This window comes from Malania oleifera, chromosome 6, assembly GCF_029873635.1.
Source record: "Malania oleifera isolate guangnan ecotype guangnan chromosome 6, ASM2987363v1, whole genome shotgun sequence".
NCBI classification, from domain to species: domain Eukaryota; kingdom Viridiplantae; phylum Streptophyta; class Magnoliopsida; order Santalales; family Ximeniaceae; genus Malania; species Malania oleifera.
The window spans coordinates 45532776-45553356 of NC_080422.1; the positions used below are offsets into that span (position 1 = coordinate 45532776).

General features: G+C 35.4%; 1 protein-coding gene across 1 annotated transcript in view; it reads right to left on the bottom strand.

Annotated features, from left to right (window-relative positions):
• The window catches only part of LOC131157466 (protein STRUBBELIG-RECEPTOR FAMILY 5-like), a 57248-nt gene that overhangs the window by 21093 nt on the left and 15574 nt on the right, over positions 1-20581 (bottom strand). The window contains exons 7-11 of the mRNA XM_058111647.1: positions 5810-5881; positions 5670-5735; positions 2757-2822; positions 2373-2674; positions 1343-1617 (exon numbers count right to left, since the gene is read on the bottom strand). Coding sequence (XP_057967630.1) covers positions 1343-1617; positions 2373-2674; positions 2757-2822; positions 5670-5735; positions 5810-5881 — 781 coding nt within the window. The remainder of the gene's footprint in view (positions 1-1342; positions 1618-2372; positions 2675-2756; positions 2823-5669; positions 5736-5809; positions 5882-20581) is intronic.

The following is a 20581-nucleotide window of genomic DNA, read 5'->3' on the forward strand; positions in this document are numbered from 1 at the left end:
TGGGAATAAACAAAAAAGAACATGTATTATCACTGGCATAATTGTACACCATTTGCTTAGTGACCTAAAGACAACTCAAAAGCAAGTGTATACTTTGATAAGGATATATGTCAATATATAGAGTATGCAAAAAATGAAATTTTGCATTCAATGGAAATTTTAAGCAGCACAAAATATGGAAATGCAGATGAATATATCAACCTCTATTTTGAAAAAATAACGACTTAGAATTAAAATGTAGAAATTTAAAATCAAATCCAGGAAAGTGCTAACAGTGAAAATGTTAATAATAAAAAAAATAAAAACACTGCAATTAAAATGCCTAAATTATAAATATGCACTGTAGAGTGAAAGAAGTATACCTTAATTTGTATATAAAAATCTATAGAGTTTAGTTATGAACCTGATAACCAATAAACAACAATTGCAGTCTAAACATATTGGAGGGGTTGGCCAGAAAAAGAAGTATGCATGCACAAGGGCATTGCACATAAGGGAAGGGGATGGAGAAGTGACCAAATGAAGGAGCACAGAGTAAGTGTAAAGCAATCCTTACAGGAGTTCATTGCAAGCCTTGGTCTTAAGAGGAATGGTATCTCAGTAGAATAACGAATTTAATTAGTTGATAGGATGAGGCATTCAGTGTACTTGAGAAAAAAAAAATCAAAATCAATGATACCAGAAGCCTTGAGGGAAAAACAAAGGATTGTCATACCCAGCTTGCTAAAAGATAAGTTTGTCAAGCCAGAAAAAAAAAAAAAATGCTGTATTCTTTGTTCTGCCAGAAACAAAAGCCTTGAAAAGAAAATCAAAGTAGGTTCCAACGTGTGAGATGCTGGGAGGAAACAATATCTTCTCTATGAAATTCAGCAAACATGCTCCACGGAGAAAACAAACAGTTCTCAGAAGAGTTCCAATCCACTCTTACGATTGCAATTTCAGATTCTTGCACCGGTATTGAGTTCAGTGCTAGACGATGACTGCTTTAGAATTTTCAAGGGAAGTGTTCACAACTCAAGTCTTCTCCCTCATAGGAGGTACCAATACACCTATTATTTTGCTTACTTTTTTCTACCGTCAAATTTATTGCATTTTTTAGGGAGGATGATTCATGATATCAGAAAAACTTAAGATAAGTTATGTCCTTAATAAAATAATCATTGAACTTGATAAAACTGAGAACCAAAAACTTCTAAAAATAAAGCAGTGCTCCTAGCATAACCATCTAGACAAAATTTACATGTCTTTTTATGATCACTTTGCTTAAGGATTAACAAAAGGGAAGTACACAAATGATAATGCCAACTCAGTGGCAGAGAATAAGTTATGAAAGGAAGCATACCCTCCCATCAGTATATTTGGCCCTATAAACGCGTCCAATGGATCCCTCACCAAGAAGGCGGCCAGTTGCAAAGTTGCCTGTCGCTGATTGTAAATCTGACAAAGGATAGCATCTAGCATGAACAGAAGTGCTTCTTTTGACATTCAGGCGATTTGCAAACTCATTATCATTAAATGACCTAATTCGATCAGAAGGTGGTGGCTTAAGGCCAGCTGAAGGAGAAGTCTGCAAAACCTTTACAGCAATTGAAGAAGATGAATCAAATGACTTCAGCCCTGTCGCAGTATAGCATTTGATCAGTTCAATAATATCAAATTATCCATAAACACTACTAGATGCAACATTGGCATGAGAAAGATAGCCTAGTATCATAAAGCAAAGATGAGTCAAATGAATTCAGCCTGTCACTAATGTAGTGTTTGCTCACTTCAATTATACCGAATTATACATATTCAATGCAAAATTGGCATTAACAAATCGCCCTGGGGGCAATAATTTAAAATATAAAAAAAAAAGTCTAAGTATAGACAACCCACCAATAAATTAATCACAAACCTTTAACCAATGGCCACCGGCTTCCACTGATCACTCAGGATTTTGGGCTTGATGGCAATTGGCAAGACAGCATCCAGCAAAAGTTTCATTTGAAATAATATGCATTTGATGTATTTTCACAATAATAATGAATTTCATTATATTCAAAGCAGAGTCTCACAGCTCATGACCAGAGCTGACATGCCAGAAAAAAATTTACAGTCAATCAACAAACAAATTCACAGCCCAAAAAAAGTGTGTTTATATAATTACTTTCTATACCCAAACTTCTTGTCAACAAAATTTCAATAGTTACAGCAAAGATGCTCCAGGACTTTTGCATTGCACATCACAATAGGCAAAGCTGCACCAATGAAGTTATTTAAAAAAGGAGCAAACCTGTTTTAAAGTATTCAAAGATTTATGAATTAACAAGATTATTATAATAATCCATAAAATATTCCCCAAAGAAATGGTGATATGAATAAAGGGTTACCTTTAAAATCCTTGTGTGCATCTGCATGTAAATCAGAGGACAGCTCTTGGGATGAGAGGGGGCTAAATGATCTAAGCTGGCCAAGCCTCTCTTCATCAAGAAAATGTGGAGCAGGAGAAGCAGATTTTCTTGAAAGCAAAACTATTACAATTACAAGTGCCAGCAAAACACCCAAAGCTATCCCAGCTATGGCAGCTCCACTCAGACCAGACTTATCTTCTTTTCCATCTTTGCTTGTATGCCTACTAGAATGATGGTACGAAGGAGGAGCTGGCCCTGATGACCAAGAATTTCCTCCAGTCCTTAACATACGATAGTTGCAAGTCAGGATAGCTAAAAGAGAATTGCATCCTGAAGTAAATACATTTCTAAAAGAATACTCACTGTATACTTTTTATATTTTTCAGATCATCAGGGATCCAGCCAGTAAATCGGTTATTTGCAATGTTCCTGTCAATACAATAATGACTTGTATAAAATTCTTCATATTATCTATATGCAACTTCAGCAGGTACAAGCAACACTTGAGGATCAATATATTGAGAAGGGGTCGGAAATGTCTTAATTCAGGAAAATATTATAAAGCAGCAGTAAAGTTAACCTAGCCATGCCTTCTCCCAATTGTTTTTTTTTTATATATATTTAAGAAAAAGAAATATATTAAGAAAAAGGAATGTACACAGAGGATGAGAAATCTTCAAAAAACAAAAGTAAAAAAAAAAAGAAACAGAGAAATCTAATACAAAAAGAAAACCAAGACTAGATTAAAAGAGCCACCACGTCGCAATGAATATCATCAGAAGCCATATTACCAGAACACCATGTAGTGAACACCCAAATGGACACTAAAAATACAATTGGTCCCAAATCAAATTCACAAAATACCCATGATGTTGAAAAATCCAAGAGTTTCTCTCTGACCATATAACCCAAATAACAGGGGGGAAAAAAAGCATCACCACATGGTCCTAACACCTTTACGCCTTCCAAACCTCTAAAATCAACCATCAAGAAGGCCTCCAAATGGCAGACCCAGCACTTTGCCAGTAAACCAAAGAGCTCGTTCCTGAGACTCAGCTATAGTGCAATGCAAGAATAGATGAGCATGATCCCCATTACTAATGTAATAAATAGCACTAACATCAGGGGATATAGCCATGTATGGTATTCAAACCTGCAGCACATCATTGGTGTTAAACCTATTGAGAATGGCAATCCACACAAAAGCCTTTACCTTTGAAGGGAGTTAAGCTCTCAAAAAATCTATTGGCCAGGGAGAAAAGAATGAAAATACCTATTTAGATGAGCATAGAAGGATTTACAAGAGAAAACACCCGAATTATCCAAATAACAGATCCTAACATCCCCGCAACGAAAATGACAAAAACAATCCAACAACACCAGGAGGGAGGAAAGATCACCAATCTCCCTATCATTACGATCACGATGAAAGTTTAAATCCCAAGAAACCTCAGAAACATCCATAACAAGAAAGAACATGATAGGAGCATCAAGATGCAAAGAGAGACAAAAAATGGAGGGAAAGGTGATAGACAAGGAAACATCCCCAATCCAAACATCCTTCAAAAACCGAACCCTACACCCATTCCCCACATTATATTTGATACAAGGGAAGAACAAAAAGGTTTCCTACCAGATGAATTTCCAAGTTCTTACATGCAAAGATCTAGCTGACTGAGCTAGTAATCCTAACTCCTTGTTTTGGGATCCAGTGGGCGGTAGGTTGGAGGGTTGGAAGAGGGTATATTTATCCTTAAGATGTCATACTACTCTCACCAATGTTGCTCTTTCTAATATCACCATTTGTTTCCTCTCTTTTTAAAATTCCAGTGGGGGTGGCTGATGCCTTGGAGAGGCTTATGAAGGATTTTTTGTGCTCAGGATCAAGGGAGGGTAAGAGGAATCATCTTGTTAGATGGGATAAGGTTTGAAGACCTAAGTATGAGGGGGATTTGGGCCTCAGGAATGTCGTGTCTAAAAATATTTTTCTAGTCGACAAATGGCTATGGGGTTCCCCTTAAAGGTTGATTCCCTTTGGCACAGGACAATTAGAAGTAAGGTTGGTTTGCATGGCAACTGATGGGATGCTAGATTTAGTGGCAATGCTTCTCATGCAAGCTGTCATAAGTTCATTTCTCAGATACTCATTTATTCTACATGTCTACCCTCTAACTCATTTCCAAGTTGTAAATAGGAATTTCATTCAGTTTTGGGAAGATAATTGTGTGGGAGAGGTTTGACTGGAGTTGGACCCTCATCTTTTCTTGCACACATAATGCCTTAATCTCCTCCTTTTTTTTTTGTGGGGGGGGGTGGCACTCTCTTTCTTGAGATTCTAATTTCAAATCTTAATGGAAGAGAGGAGGATCATATAACCATTTATTGAGAGTGTTGGATTCTTTCACTCCTTAAGTGAGAAATGACTCAGTGACTTGGATAGGGATACCTCTGGCTCTTTCTCTACAAAATCTTTTTTCTCTGAGCTCATCCCTGAATCCTTCTTCTTTCCCCTTGAATAATTTCATCTGGAAGGCAAAGGCTCCTTTCAAGATCAGGGCTTTCATGTGAACTATAGCTCTTTGTAGGATTAATACTAATTATATGCTGCAGATGCAGACACTTTATAAGACAACCAGGTCAGATATCCATTTTATGTTTTTTGAGTGAGTGAAAGTACTGACAACTTGTTTCTTAATTATTGGGTCGCCAAGCAGCTTTTGGGTCCTTCTGTTTTCAGTTTTTAATGAGACTTTGGTGCTACCTCGGACTGTTGACACTTTCTTGGTCGTGCAGTACAGAGGTTTTGGGAGGAGTAAGAAAGGGCTGGCCTTATGGATATGTACTATCTTTATCTCTTTTGAACTTTGTGAATTTGGAAGGAATGCAAGGACTTTTAATGGCAAAACAACCCTCTCTTATATTTATGGGATAAAGTTGTTTTCCTTGCTTCCTTTTGGGCTCGCTCTTTCGGTTTTTTTCCAGGGAGTTTCAAAGGGATCAGAGGGGTCCTTATTGTAATTGTTTTTTTTTTTTTTTTTTTTTTTTTTTTTTCTTTTAGGATGATATCTTATTAATCTCTGTAATTTCTTCTCCTTTCTGCTAATGGCGGTTCTTTTTCTATAACAAAAATAATAATATGATAATGCAATGTATAACCTAGAGAGAAACCAAGTCCAACAAAACTTAAAGTTAGAGCAAGAATGGGCAGTGATTGTTTACAATTTGATGAAAAATTATCAATTCAAAGTTCATTAAAAAATTGGGACAGATACTTACAAATCATCCAGGGGAAGGTCAGCAAGGGCATTTATTGAACCAGTGAATTGATTGTTCTGCAAATGCCTGCATAATGACAAAAAAAATACTGTTAGAAGCAAGAAATCCTAAAGATATAAAATAACTGTCTTATTTCTTACAATGTAGCAAGGCTTGAGAGAGATCCAAAACTCTGAGGCAAATTGCCTGAAAGTGAATTGTAGGACAGATCCCTGTATACCATCAAACGAGTTAGCTAATAAATACAACTTCCTACAAAGTGAGATACTGAAAGCAACTAAATGAGAATGAAATTGCAACAAAACATACGCACAATAATTTCTTCATAAAAATTTCCAAAAACAAAGAATAGAGTTGATTTTTTTGTTTCTACCATCAATATTTTATTAAAAGATACTCCTTCCAGCCTGATGAGGATACCATGTCATTCTATAATTTATGTACACTAAATAGGATCAATAATTTCATGGTAATACTCAAATTGGCAGCCTTCCAGATAAAAGGTATCAATACTTCTGTTTTGAGGTTCACTGTCAGCAAGTTCAGCTCATGTACTAAATATGCAAGAATTTGAAGTACTGATCAAAACTGCTACTAATTATTTATGCAATCAAGAGAATCTCACAGCTATGCCTATCAATGAAGTTGAAAATGTAGTAGGATATCAAATCCTAAGCTTTTCTCGCATAACTAAATTTTCTCCTTTTCCTTTATATTTTAATCAGTTTTTTTAGCCCTGATATCAGCACAAAACAAAGTGTTAAGAGCAGCAACATACATACTACACAAAATGATATATAGGGTAGCTACAGCTAGGCACTAGGAAAAAGTTGAGCTTTAAGAAAACATAAGAAATGTTGAAAGGAGAAAAATAAAATACTTGTCTTTTGTTAGAGATGTGTTGGATATTATGTGTTTATCATGTTTATGTGGGTGTATTTTTTCATATGAGGAAGAGTGTGTTGGATTTTTTGGGGGCCTTTACATGCAAATGTTTCTCTGAGTTTTTTATCCAGGAGAACATGTCTTTTTTATTCTAACATAGTATTTAGAAAGCCAAAGTTCATCCTAAAATTAAGGATTTTATTTGGTTGATTGTCATTAATAGAGTAAGCAATAACAATATGTGGCAAAGTAGGAGGCCCTCTAAAGGCATTATCTCTGGGTGTGTACATCCTTTGCTTTGATGGTTCTGAATTTGCCTCACATTTGTTTATGCACTGTTCTTCCTCATGGAGGATATGGAATCAGCTTTTTTCATTTGATTAGGGAAAGATGATTTTTTTCAGTCGATAGAGGATATGTTGAGCATATTTTTTGAGGTTATAAGCAAAGACAGGTCAGCCCCATGGAGATGTGGGTTATATGATGTGCTGTGAGATATTAGGAACGAAAGGAACACTCATATTCTTAGAGGAAGAAGACTTGGTCTTCGGTTTGGGATAGGATTCAATCTCTGGCATCATCATGGGCTGTTGTTGCAGGTTGTGTAAAGGGAATGTGTTTTGAGGATATTGGGCATGATTATTTGGCTGTTTTATATTAACTGTTTTCGTTTTTTCTTTTTCTTTTTTGATAAACAATGACATTATTAGAAGGTAGAAGAATGTACAACTGAAAAAATAAAAGGGAAAGAAAAAATAAAAGGGAAGGAAAAAATAAAAAAATAACAGGGAGAATAATAAATCCTCCTTTTACATCAAAAGCAATTTGTTACAAAGAGAACACAACATAAACTGAAATCTAACTCAATGAAAACATGATGACAAAAGTCATTAGCCAACACCCACAGCAACACAACATAAACCACTCTACTCCAAAGCAAATTGTTAGCAGTAGCCACACCTTCGAAAATTCTAGCACTCCCCTCCAACCAAGCATGAAATAATAGCCATAATGTGCATCGCAGCAAGGCTTTCCTATCCTTTCCCTTGCCAGTGATAGTACACAAGGCCTTCAAAATGGAGGAGCAAACCCATTTTTCACCAAATTATCCAAATAATTATTCCAATTAGTGTGAAATGGGCAATAAAGAAACATATGTGAGCAAGTCTCTCTACTCCTAAAACAAAAGACACAAACATCTGGCCACCGGGCCTTATTAAGCCTTCTCTTTTGATGCAAATCATTGGTGTTCATCCTTTCAAGCATTGCAATCCAAATAAAAGCTTTTAATTTTGAGGAAGCTTTAGATTTTCAGATCAAAGAATACAGAGCAAAAGGATCAGCATTAGAGTCATGAGTCAAGTAGGTGAAAAAACATTTACAAAGGAATACCCCATTGGGCTCTAAACTCCAAACCCTTGTATCACTCCCTAAATGAACATGAAAAGAGTCAAGCAAACTAGTTAAGAGAGCAAACTCATTAATCTCTCAATTAAGATTTCTCCTAAAATGGAAATTCCAAGAAAGATCTTCCCTACAAAAGAAAAAAAAAAAAAAAAAGCAGAAATAGGGGTATCATAAAGACTAGATAATTGAAACAGACAAGGGAAAGTAATAGATAAATGCATCTCCCCCACCCAATTGTGCTCCCAAAGACAAAATTGTTCCCCATTACCCAGCATATACTTCACTTTTAGAAGGAAATAATCATAAAAATGAGACAGAAACTCCCAAGGACTCAGATAAGTAATATAAACCCCTCTTTAACCCCAAGGCCAAATTTACTGCAAATTACCTTATGCCAAAGAATTAGATTCTAAAGGGAAGTGCCATAACCATTTCCCCACCAAAGAAATGTTTTTGGACACTAAATTACCTCAACTCAAGCCTCCCTCGCTTTTATATCTACACTTAGTCTCCCAAACAACAAGGAATATTTATTCTCCTCCTTAGGGCAACCTTTCTCTATTAATATAATTCTTCTTTTCCGATGAAACAAAAGAAAATATATTAGGAAAGAGAACATACAATCATAATGAAGATATTAAATCCTCAAAAAGAAACAAAAAAGAAATTAAAAACTCTAATAAGAAAAAAAAATAAAAGCAAAAATAAAGAAAAACTGATATTTTCGGCCCAGAAATCACCTCCCATCATAGTTCTATGAACACTTCAAATTAGCTAGTTCCCTTTGACCCTCTTCACCTTTGATTTTTCCCCTATCAAGCCCAACTTCATTTCCTCCTTTATCAGACAACTCAAGGCCCAATCCATCCAACAAACACTGAGTTTCAATGTCTTTCCCAGAGATTTCTTGGACTGGAGTAGACAGAATTCCATCCTTAACCTTACGTTCAACTTTAGCAACATCATCATCTAAAGGAGAAGGCGGCACATAAGATAAATCCCCGAGGTGATCAGTACAAGAATCCAAGGAATATCCAAACTGATCCCAAATAGAGTCCAAAAGTAAACCTTTTTCGCATTCATAATCACTACTCCCTACACTATCCCAAGGTCTTAAATTTCGATTTCGACTCAAATTTCGAAGCTCCAAAAGTACGGAAATTTCAACGGAAATTTTGATTTCGATGTCAATCTCGATTTCAATTTGAAAAAATAAAGGAAATCAGTAGTGAAGCATGAAATTATTTGTGAAACTTTAGAAATAGTTAAAAAGCATAATAATGTAAGTTTTAGGACTAATATATTACAAGTTAAATACATCTATGTTGTATATGAAATGGAAAAGTTGTAATATAGTATGTGTATCAAACATATTTGTAAGATATTGTGTACAGTAAACATATTCAGCTAATACAAATGAAATTCATAAATCATTTAAATATTATTTATTATACAAATAATGATAATTTAGACATAAATGGTTAAATAAAATGCTGCTGTAAGTTTATTTTTTCATATAATTTCAAAAGAATTTTTAATAATATTTTGTTTCGATAAAATAAATTAAGAAAGAAATTTCACTTCACTCCTAAATCTATTATTTGAATTTCAAGGAAATTTCATTGTATAGTTAAAATTTCGACAAGTTTCACTGAAATTTCGAGATTTCGATAAATTTTGGGATGATTCGTTGAGATTTCGGTGGAAATTATGCAAGACGGAAATCGATTGCCATTTCGATTTTGAGGATGACGGAAACTGGAAATTTTGACAGAAATTTTGACAATTTCATGGAAATTTAAGACCATGCACTATCCTCATCCAAAACATCTCCCCATCTCTTACTATCCTTGCACCATTTGGTCCTCTTGCCAATTGGCCCCTGCACGATACTGAACATCTTTGGAATCACTCTTAATAATTTTATGCGTTTTCTCACCTAACAAATCTTGCATATCTCCATCAAGTTTCCTCCCCTCAATACCAGTTTGCACTTCCTTATGACAGGCATAAACCTTTCCACTTCTCAAGTTATCCGAATTGACTTCCTTACCATCAAGATCTCCAACTGACTCAAACATGAAGTTCTAGTTTTCAAACTCCCAAGAATTAAGTTCCTAAATACTCTATAGCAAAATAAATTCATTAGTAGGAAGAGAATTTAAAAGAGGGAGAAAAAGCATCTTCCAAAAAAATCTAGAACAAACCAGAAAAAAACTAAATGAAAAAAGCAGAAATCAATCCAACCAATTCCTCCAATCCCTATTTAAATCCTGAAAGCTAGCTTCTCTTAAAATTCCAAACCCGATACACCATAAAGAAGTCAAGAACTGAATATTTTCTCACACCAAACACGAATTCAACTTCTTCTCAGAAAAAATTCCCACATTACGTTCCAACTAAAAACCCCATACATTTGCATACTTACTACACTTCCACAGAGCTGCCCTTTCCTTCCTTCTTCCAAAGCCCGCAAAAGAAATGAGTACAAATTTCCCATTGAATACAGGCAGACCCAACTCTCTTCCATAACACCGAACAATTTATTCCAAATCCTCCATGCAAAATCATGATGCAGAAAGAGGTAAGAAGCTGTTTCAGAATTCCTGTAACAGAGCACACAAACATCTGGAGAGAGAGCCTTCAAATGTCTCCTAATCTGCAGCAAGTTATTGGTATTAATTCTGTTAAGCACAACCAACCAAGTAAATGTTTTAATTTTTTGGGGAACTTTAACCTTCCAAATAAATGAACAAAGAAGAAAAGTATATCAAAAATTTAGAGAATGATTTACAAGAAAACACCCTCCAAATGATTTTAGGCACCAAGAACGAACATCCCTACCTAAGGATAATTTGCAATTCTTCACTAAGAACAACAAAGAAGACAACTCCACCATCTTGCTATCATTCAGAGGTATCCTGAAATGAAGATTCCAAGAGACTAGAAAGCCCCTCCCACTATCCACAAAGAAAAAAATAGCTCTGATTGGCTCAGAGCACAATCTAGAAAGACCCAAAAAAGAAATGGAAAAAGAATCGGTCCTGAGCCACGGGTCTTTCCAAAAACTCAAATCTGAGATCCCCTCCCTACTACAAATTTAGTGTGACGAGTAAAACTAGAGTAAATCTGGGAAATAAAACCTCCACAGAATCCCCAAAGAACATCTCAAAATAGAACTAGAACCCCCCCCCCCCCTTTTTCATCCCTGAAACTTCCCGTATTATCATTGTTCTCCTGCTGAGGAGGAGCACCTCGACTTCCTACTTCCATCACCTGCTCTTTGCTGTTATCGGAACATCCCTCCTGATGACAGCCGAGGATGTTGCTAGAAGAGAAGCACAACTTAGGACCTTTAATATCATCTTGTACCTCGTCTGAAGATGACCACTAATCATCTTCCTTCTGCTCTGAAAAACTCTGAACTCCCATAGCCTCCCTAGATTTGGGCTGAAGGAATTCCTTTTGGTTAGGGACCTATAAGGACTTATGGGCCTGCTCATTTAATTGACCCGTCTGCATTTTATCACTGCCCAAGCCCAGTGATAAATCATAAAATTGCTCTCGGTCCCCCCCTTAACCAACAAGCCCAGCAAAGAGTTTAGAAGAGATTTATTACTCTCTAGCAGCAGGCCCAAGTCTAGATTAATCGTTAAACCAGGCCCAGCCCACTCAATCTTCATCAACTCATCACCCTGCACAAAACCCTAGCTGCCCCTAATCTTGGCTGCTCAGCCGAATGCAAAGGCCTTACTGCTGACTATTGATCATGCGATGCTGATGGAATGAATTTCTCTTGCATTCTTCCCCTGCAGCAAGCACAGACCACCTCTGGCACACTCTTAGGGATCAAATGACCTCCATCATCATTTGCGCTGCTTGAAACAGTCCGACTCCATGAACGATTATCATTCCTCTTGTTATCTGCTGCATTAGATCCTGACTGGCGAAGAGCTCTCCAAACCAACAAACGCATCCCCGAATAGAGACCATCCTTCCTCTTTCAGCCCTTAAAGAACAAAAATGGAATACTTTTAACCCCTCCATCCATGCCCTATTTCCATGAACGTCCTTTCCCTAGTCGCGTGAATCCCCATCCAGTAATTGACATATCCGACTCAAACTCTTCAAAAACCTTTGCACAACCTAGAAACAGGAGATGAGAATCCCTAAGAAAACCATGAAGTTGCAACAGAAGAGAGACTTACCCACTGATTTGCACTAGTCAGTTCATGCTAGCAACATGATTTCATGCAAAAAAGAGACATGCAAAAGAGGGTTTTTTGCAAAAAGGCAAAACCATCACACCCAAAAAAACTAAAAAAAAGATATGATTCTCTCCTCTAGCAAATGCACTTCTCTTCTTCTCCTTCTTTCTCCAATTCTAACCCTAACTTCATTTTTTCTTCATTTTTTTTTTTTTTTTTGGATAGTAAAAGAAAGTATATTAGATAGGGAAAAAAGAAAGAAGGTACAACATGTGGGGACAAGGAGTGCACCAAAAAAACAGAAATAAATAAATAAAAATAAAAAACTAAAATAAAAAAATCGAAGATCACACAATGAAACTAGATAAAATTAACCAAGAAAACCCCTTTTCAGACTCTTTCCATCACAATTTACCAAACTCTTCAAATTTGCTAATTCTCTTTGACCCTTCAATTTATGACTTTTGCCATCATCCAAGTGAACCTCATTTCCTCGAATATCACTCAACTTTTAATCCATCTTATCCAAAAGATCTTGGGCTTTTAAATCCTCCTTGGGAATTTCTTCCACAGAAGTAGGCAATATTCCATCCCTACACTGTGAATTGTTGACTAAACCATCATCTTCAAAAATAAAGACTCCCTCCAAACCTTCCAATGGGGCAGGATGAACTTCAGATAAATCCCCTACTTCGTCACAATAATCAAATACCTACCCATATTATTTCCAAATCTCATCCAACAACAACCCCCACCCCCACCCCCCCCCCCCACTATGGTCAAGTTCACTCAAATCATCACTTTCTAAATCTAAAATATCCACTCATTTCTTAACCTCCTTTTTTTTCCATTCCCTGTTGCTGCCCCCAACCTCCTTTGTAAGCATGGTCTTAAATTTCCACAAAATTGTCGAAATGTCCGATTTCCGTCACCCTCAAAATCGAAATGGCAATCAATTGTAGTTTTACATAATTTCCATCAAAATATCAACAATCATCCTATATTTATTGGAATCTTGAAATTTTGGTGAAACTTGTCAAAATTTTGACCACAAAACGAAAGTCCTCAGAATTCAAATGAGAGTCTCTCTAGGAGCGCAAAGAAATTTCTTTCTTAATTTATTTTATTTGTTTATTGAAACAAAAAGATTAATACAAGGGATTCTGAAATTATATGAAAAAATAAACTTAAAACAACATCTTTTTTATCTACCCATTCATGTCTAAGTTATCATTATTTGTATATAATATTTAAATGATTTAGGAATGGCATTTGTAATAACTAAATATGTATAATGCACATTATCTTACAAATATATTTGATACACAAATTATATTATAACTTTCCACCTCATACATGACATAGATGTATTTAGCATGTAATATATTAGTCCTAGAACTTATATTATTAAGCCTATTAACCATTTCTCAAGTTTCATAAAAGAATTCCATGCTTTACTATTGATAGTCTAGGTATATACTAGAGTTTGATCTACCCCAACTTGAAGTTTGGAGTGATGGACTCTAAATGTGTAATTTAACGTCCTCCTTCCCACTACTTGTTTCTTGGGCTCTAAGGACTGAAATATGGTCCTTCCCATTCTTGAGATTCAACTTTGACTTGTCTAATTCCCTATTTCCTTGTCCAGCATCCTTACCTTCACCATTTACCTTCTAAATACAACCCAAGGAGTGAGGACTTGCCCTAGACTCCTCATTAGAACCACTGTCTTAAATTTCCACGAAATTGTTGAATTTTCCATTGAAATTTCAAGTTTTCGTCACGCTCGAAATCGAAATGGCAGTCGATTTCCGTCTTTCATAATTTCCATCAAAATCTCAACGAATCATCCAAAATTTATTGAAATCTCAAAATTTTAGCGAAACTTGTAGAAATTTTAACTATACAATGAAATTTCCTCAAAAGTGAAATGAGAGGTTTAGGAGTGAAGTGAAATTTCTATTTTAATTTATTTTATTTATTTTTATTGAAACAAAATATTATTACAAGTGATTTTGAAATTATATGAAAAAAATAAACTTTCAACAACATTTTATTTAACCATTCATGTCTAAATTATCATTATTTGTATAATAAATAATATTTAATGATTTATGAATTTCATTTGTATTAACTGAATATGTTTAATGTACATTATCTTACAAATACATATGATACACATACTATTTTACAACTTTTCCACCTCATACACAATAAATGTATTTAACTCGTAATATTTTAGTCCTAAAACTTACATTATTATGTCTGTTAACCATTTCTAAAGTTTCACAAAGAATTCCATGTTTTACTACTGATTTCTATTATCTTTTCAAATTGAAATCAAAATTGACATTGAAATTGAATTTTCCATTGAAATTTCCATACTTTTGGAGCTTCAAAATTTGAATCAAGATCAAAATTTAAGACCTTGATTAGAACCCAACTTGGATATACCCAAGTCTTGGAAGGTAATAGAAGACAACTTGAGGGGGAAGGGGCAATTAAAAGTTTTAGTCTAGAAATGATCTCACAAATATTAGAAAGAAATTTTTTTTAGCCAGATTCTGAGAATGCTCAAGTAGGTATAAATTTTATTAATAATAATTTTGATAATTTGATATCTTTAAATAATGTGGGACTTTTGTCTTCCGACACTGGCCTTGGGCTCAATATTTCTCTTGTGTGTAATCCTATTATTCCTGTTGATATTACTGTATTAATGTTGGATGTTTAAAATTTAGAAAAAAAAATACATGTTTACTAAATATTATATCATCAAATTTATTTTAATTAAGTATACATTAAATTTACTGTATTAGTTTTAACTTTTTTAAAACATTAACTACTACTTTACCGGTTTTGTTAACCCTAGTGGCTAAGGTTCTTCATTCCAGCATGTTTTGATGATAACAACCCATTAGTGGTTCTTAAGTTAGCTAATATTTTTCCTCAAGTTCAGTTTAGATAAATAGGATAAAACCAAAGCAAGCATGAAGGCTAGACATTTATCAAAGAAGCAATGAGCAAAGGGTCATAACCAAAACACATACATGGAACACCCAAAGCACAACCAACCGGAGCATATATGAAAGCTTGTATTTTTTACATGTTTGTTGGGTTGTGTGTGAGGTAGGAATTATGCTGTAACTCTTGTGCGTATGATGTGTATGAGAATCTTGCAAGAGCTGAGAAATTGCATATGCATTTGATTCATACTAGGTTAAAACATTAAAATCGAGTTTTCACATGCATACCAAGTCACCTAATTGCATAAGATGTCAAAACGAGTATTCAAACATGGTTTATCAATCAAGACATCTTACACTTGGTCAAAATTACTTTTGGACAAGGTTGGATCTTTATTAGAACAATCACACTTTATTTGAACTTGTCCTAGTACATTTAGAGACCTTTTTAAGAAGTAAAACAAAGTGATTCGTCGACGAGAATAGAGGACTCATTGACAAGTAAATACAGGGGATCGTCGACTAGAAGATCCCAAGACCACCTGAGATTGCAAAGGTGACTCGTCGATGAGAACAGGGGACTCGTCAACTAGTATATAAAGGTGACTCGTCGACGAAGAGATACCGAGACCTGTCTGAGCCCTGCAGAGAAGACTTGTCGACGATAATAGGGCACTCGTCGACTAGTCCATTGACTCGTCGATGAGTGACCTTGAGCAGACTGTAATAAATGCGCGATAACGACTAGTTTTTGCCTTGTCTCTTCTCCATTAATGCCCAACGGCTAGCCAGCGACATGCTCGTCTTTTTGGCAATAAATATACCTCATTAGCATTCATTTTTGATTGATTAAGCATTGGTGGTTGAGCATATTCATTGTGCATTCATTCTAGGTCTCATATTTGCTCTCTTGCTCTTTATTCTTGTTTACACATCATTTGCAACAGAGAGTAGTGTGAGGTTTGAACTTGTAATATCAGCTCAAGGAGGAGCATTTTGTATTGTACCCACTTGCTATTGATTCATTGTACTTAAAGGTTCTTTGAGAACCATTGTGAAGGAGGTTCTTGGGGAACTCCTTGTTGTAGCTCTTGGTGAGCAGCTAGGATAGAGTCCCATCTTGTAAAGGCTTCTCCGGCTTGAAAGGAGATTGTTTAGTGGAATTGGGAATCCTTGGCTTGGAGCTAACGCGTGGACGTAGGCTTGGAGCCGAACCACGTTAAATCATTGTGTTGAGCTTCTCTCTCTCTGTCATCTATTTATTTGTTTGTGTTTATTTGCTTTGGAACAATTGTGATACATTTCACTTGCTTCTTGCCTAGTCATTTTATTTTGTAGAAAAATATATATATATATCCGCGAAAGACATCTATTCACCCCCCCTATAGATGCACCCCGGGCCGACAGGTTTCCTATTTATGATGCTGGAAGTTGTACTTAATTTTACTTCTATAAACTGTGATCTAGCTTCATGTCAAGATACAATTTTTCTTCTTCAAAATAACTTTATCTTCCACTCTTTCTTAAGATTTATATTTTGTTGGGTAACTAAATAACAATACATATCCTATAGCTCTGGTGTTTGTGAGTGCACACAAAACTGAGCCAACTGATCAATTCTGGAGGTCATGTGCACACTGACTATATGCACCAAGAAATGTTCTTCGTAGGAGCAAAATCAGCTTTAAGGATAGTGGTCCTTCCAAGCCTCAACTTTTGATAAGTATTTGTATTTTTATTCAATATTAATTTTATTAGTAAATATTTTTCCTTTTATTATATTTCCAACAATTCCTTCTTGTGGTATTGGGGGGATATGAGTCTAAGAAGGGTGATTGATCCTGGTCCATCTAGTATTTGTAAAGATATCCTTCCTCTTCCTACTCAACACATTCTCTCTTCAGAAACATATGCAAAGGGAAGACTCTAATAGAAGGAAGGGATGTGGATTTAGCTTTAAGGGTGCTAAGAGAGATAGCATACACTCACAAAAACTTCTTGGGGATCTAGGCCTGAAATCATTACTAGGAATCTAGTAAGGGTAGGTTTGAGCCCTAGAATGTACTAGAAAGAGTTAAAAGGGTAAGGAAGCAGAGGAAACATGTCAAATTATGAAGATAGTAAGTTGGAATACTAAAGTTTTACGCAGGGGGGAGGGGGGGGGACTAGGAAAAGGAACTTGGTGAAATCAATCTTGGTAAATTACTCCTCGAACATAGTTCTTATTCAAGAAACTAAACAAAAATGGTGGACTAGGGGTTATTAGAAGTATTTGGGGAGCTTGTAGCACGGATTGGGATTTTTCGCCCGCACATAACACATCTAATGGCATCCTTGTCATGCAGGATTCTTAGCATGTATCCAAAGTGAACACACTAGTGGGGATTTGTTTCCCTTACAATGCTTTTTGAAGCGATAGGGAAAGGGCAGTGGTGGGTTTCATTAGTATATAGGCCTTCACGTCCAATTTTTAAAAGCTATTTCTAGGAAGAATTTTACACTATTTATGGTTTCTGCTCCCCCAACTGGATAGTGGGAGGAGATTTTTAGGGGGAGAGGGGCGGGGGGAGCTTATGCTAGTATGCAGAACTTTGATTCTTTGATTAGGGATTGTTGTTTGAGAGAGTACCCTTAGGGAAAGCCTCTTTTTTGGTCCGTGGTGGGGTGGGGGTGGGGGTGGGTGGGGGCTAAAGAGGTGGCTAGTAGATTGGAAAAATTCTTATTTTGCACAGAGCGAGAGGAGTTTCCAAACCTTAATCAAAGTACTCTCCCGAGGACCACTTCCAACCATTTTCGTAAGGGTCCTACGCCTTTTAGGTTCAAAAATACGTGGTTGGACCATGCGACTTTCAACTCTAGTTAGGGAGTCTTGGGGAAAGAAACAAAAAGGGACTAGGAACTAGGAAGGTTTTACATTCATGAGAAAATTGAAATGCTTGAAGGAGAGGCTGATATTTTGGAATAAAGAGGAGTCTGAGGATGTTAGAATTATAGAACCTAGCATTATGAGTGAGTTGGTTGCATTGGATAGGGAGGAGGAGGAGACTAGTCTCTCAAAAAGTAGGGAGAGAAGGAGAGTCTCCTTGAAGAATGAGCTAGAAGAGGTAATCTTCTAGGAATTGGGGAGTTGGAAGCAAAAAACCAAATTTAAATGGGTAAAAGATGGAGATTGTAACTCCTTTCTCTTTCACAAGTTAGCCAATGGTAAGAGGAGTAAGAATTTGATTAGGGAGTTAGACGTGGGGTGTAGGAGAGTTACTAATGACCAACAACAAATCGCTTCCGTTACTACGAACTTCTCCCAAAATTTGTATTTGGAGAATTACTTTAGTAAACCAATGTTAGAGGGACTAGAGAGGAATCCTATAGCCTTTGATCAAAAGAGTTGGCTAGAGAGACCGTTTGAAAAGGAGGAAATGAGGGGGTGGTTTTCAAGACAAAGAGATAAGGCCCCAAACCTTGATGGTTTCAACATTGCTTTTTTCCAAGATTGTTGCTCAGAGCGATTTGTTGAAAGTTTTTACTAAATTCTTCAGGAATGGGACTTTCACTGAGAGCATCAAATCCTATTTTATAGCCTTGGTGACTAAAAAATCAAATTAATTAAGGTTAAGGATTTTAGACCTATTAGTCTTGTCTCTAGTGTGTACAAGATTATCACTAAAGCCTTAGCTAATAGGTTGAGAGTGATGCTTGCTAATACTTATATATATATATATATATATATATATATATAAGTTATCATTAATAAAAAGAGATTTTACAAGAGGGAGAATGAGAAATCTCTCAAGACAACCTAAGACTCTCCAAGACTAAACAAAAAACATAAAAAATGTCCAAGAAAAAAAAATTATCTAGTAAACATGTTCCTCCAATCACTTCGCAACTCCTGAAAGTTTGCCTCTTTAGAAAATCCATACCCAACACACCACAAAGAGGCCAAATACACATTTTTTTCCCAAATCAACAACTAATTTAACTTTCTCCTAGAAAATATCTGAGTATTACATTCCGTCCATAAACCTTATAATACTAAAAAAAAAAATAACCACACTTCCGTAAAGTTGCCTTGTCCTTTCATCTACCAAAACCTGTGAAGGACATTTCTAAAAATTCTTCCACCGAGGGAGGGCAAACCCAACTTTCTCCCACAACACCGAAAAGCATATTCCAACTACTCCAAGAAAATTCACATTGCAAAAGAAGGTGAGAAGTTGTCTCAAAGTTCTTGTAACAAAGCACACATACATCAGGAGAGAGAGACTTCATAAGTCTCTTAATTTGCAACAAGTTAGTAGTATTTATCTTATTAAGCACAACCAACCAAGTGAAAGCCTTTATTTTAGGGGGAACCTTAGCCTTCCAAATACTAGACTACAGCAAGAAAGGAGAGTCAAAATGAGTGAAAAACTTCTATATATATATATATATATATATATATTGAATGGAACATCAAAAATTCAAATAATATTATTTCTAGCATTCAAAGTACATTTGTGGTGGTGGGGGGGGGGGGGGGGGGGCAAATAGTGTATGTTATTCTAGTGCCCTATTAGGTGGTAGAGGATGGTTGTAGGAATAAGAAGAGGGGGTTAGTTTTTAAATAAGATTTTGAGAAAGCCTATAACCAAGGTCTTAAATTTTGATTTTGACTCAAATTTTGAAGCTCAAAAAGTATGGAAATTTCAACGGAAATTTCAATTCCAATGTCAATTTCAATTTCGATTTGAAAAAATAATGGAAACCAGTAGTAGAACATGGAATTTTTTATGAATCTTTAAAATGATTAATAGACATAATAATGTAAGTTTTAGGACTAATATATTACAAGTAAATACATCTATGTTGTGTATAAAGTGGAGAAGCTGTAATATAATATGTACGTCAAACATATTTGTAAGATAATGTACATTAAACATATTTAGTGAATCAATTAATACAAATGAAATTCATAAATCATTTAAATATTATTTATTATACAAATAATGATAATTTAGAAATGAGTGGTTAAATAAAATGCTGTTGTAAGTTTATTTTTGCATATAATTTCAAAAGCACTTGTAATAATCATTTGTTTTGATAAAAATAAATTAAAAAAGAAATTTCATTTTACTCCTAAATTCCTCATTTGAATTTCGAGGAAATTTCATTACATAGTTCAAATTTCGACAAGTTTTGCTAAAATTTCGCAATTTCGATAAATTTCAGATGATTGGTTGAGATTTCAACGGAAATTATGCAAGACAGAAATAGACAACCATTTCGATTTCGAGGGTGACGGAAATTTCGACAATTTCGTGGAAATTTAAGACCATGCCTATAGCTATGATTAAGTTGGAGCTTTTATGATAAAATCTCTGCAAGAAAGGGTTTTATTGAGTGTTAGCATCATTGGATAAGGGGATGTTTCTTTAGTGTGTGGTTCTCAGTGATAGTGAATAGTGAA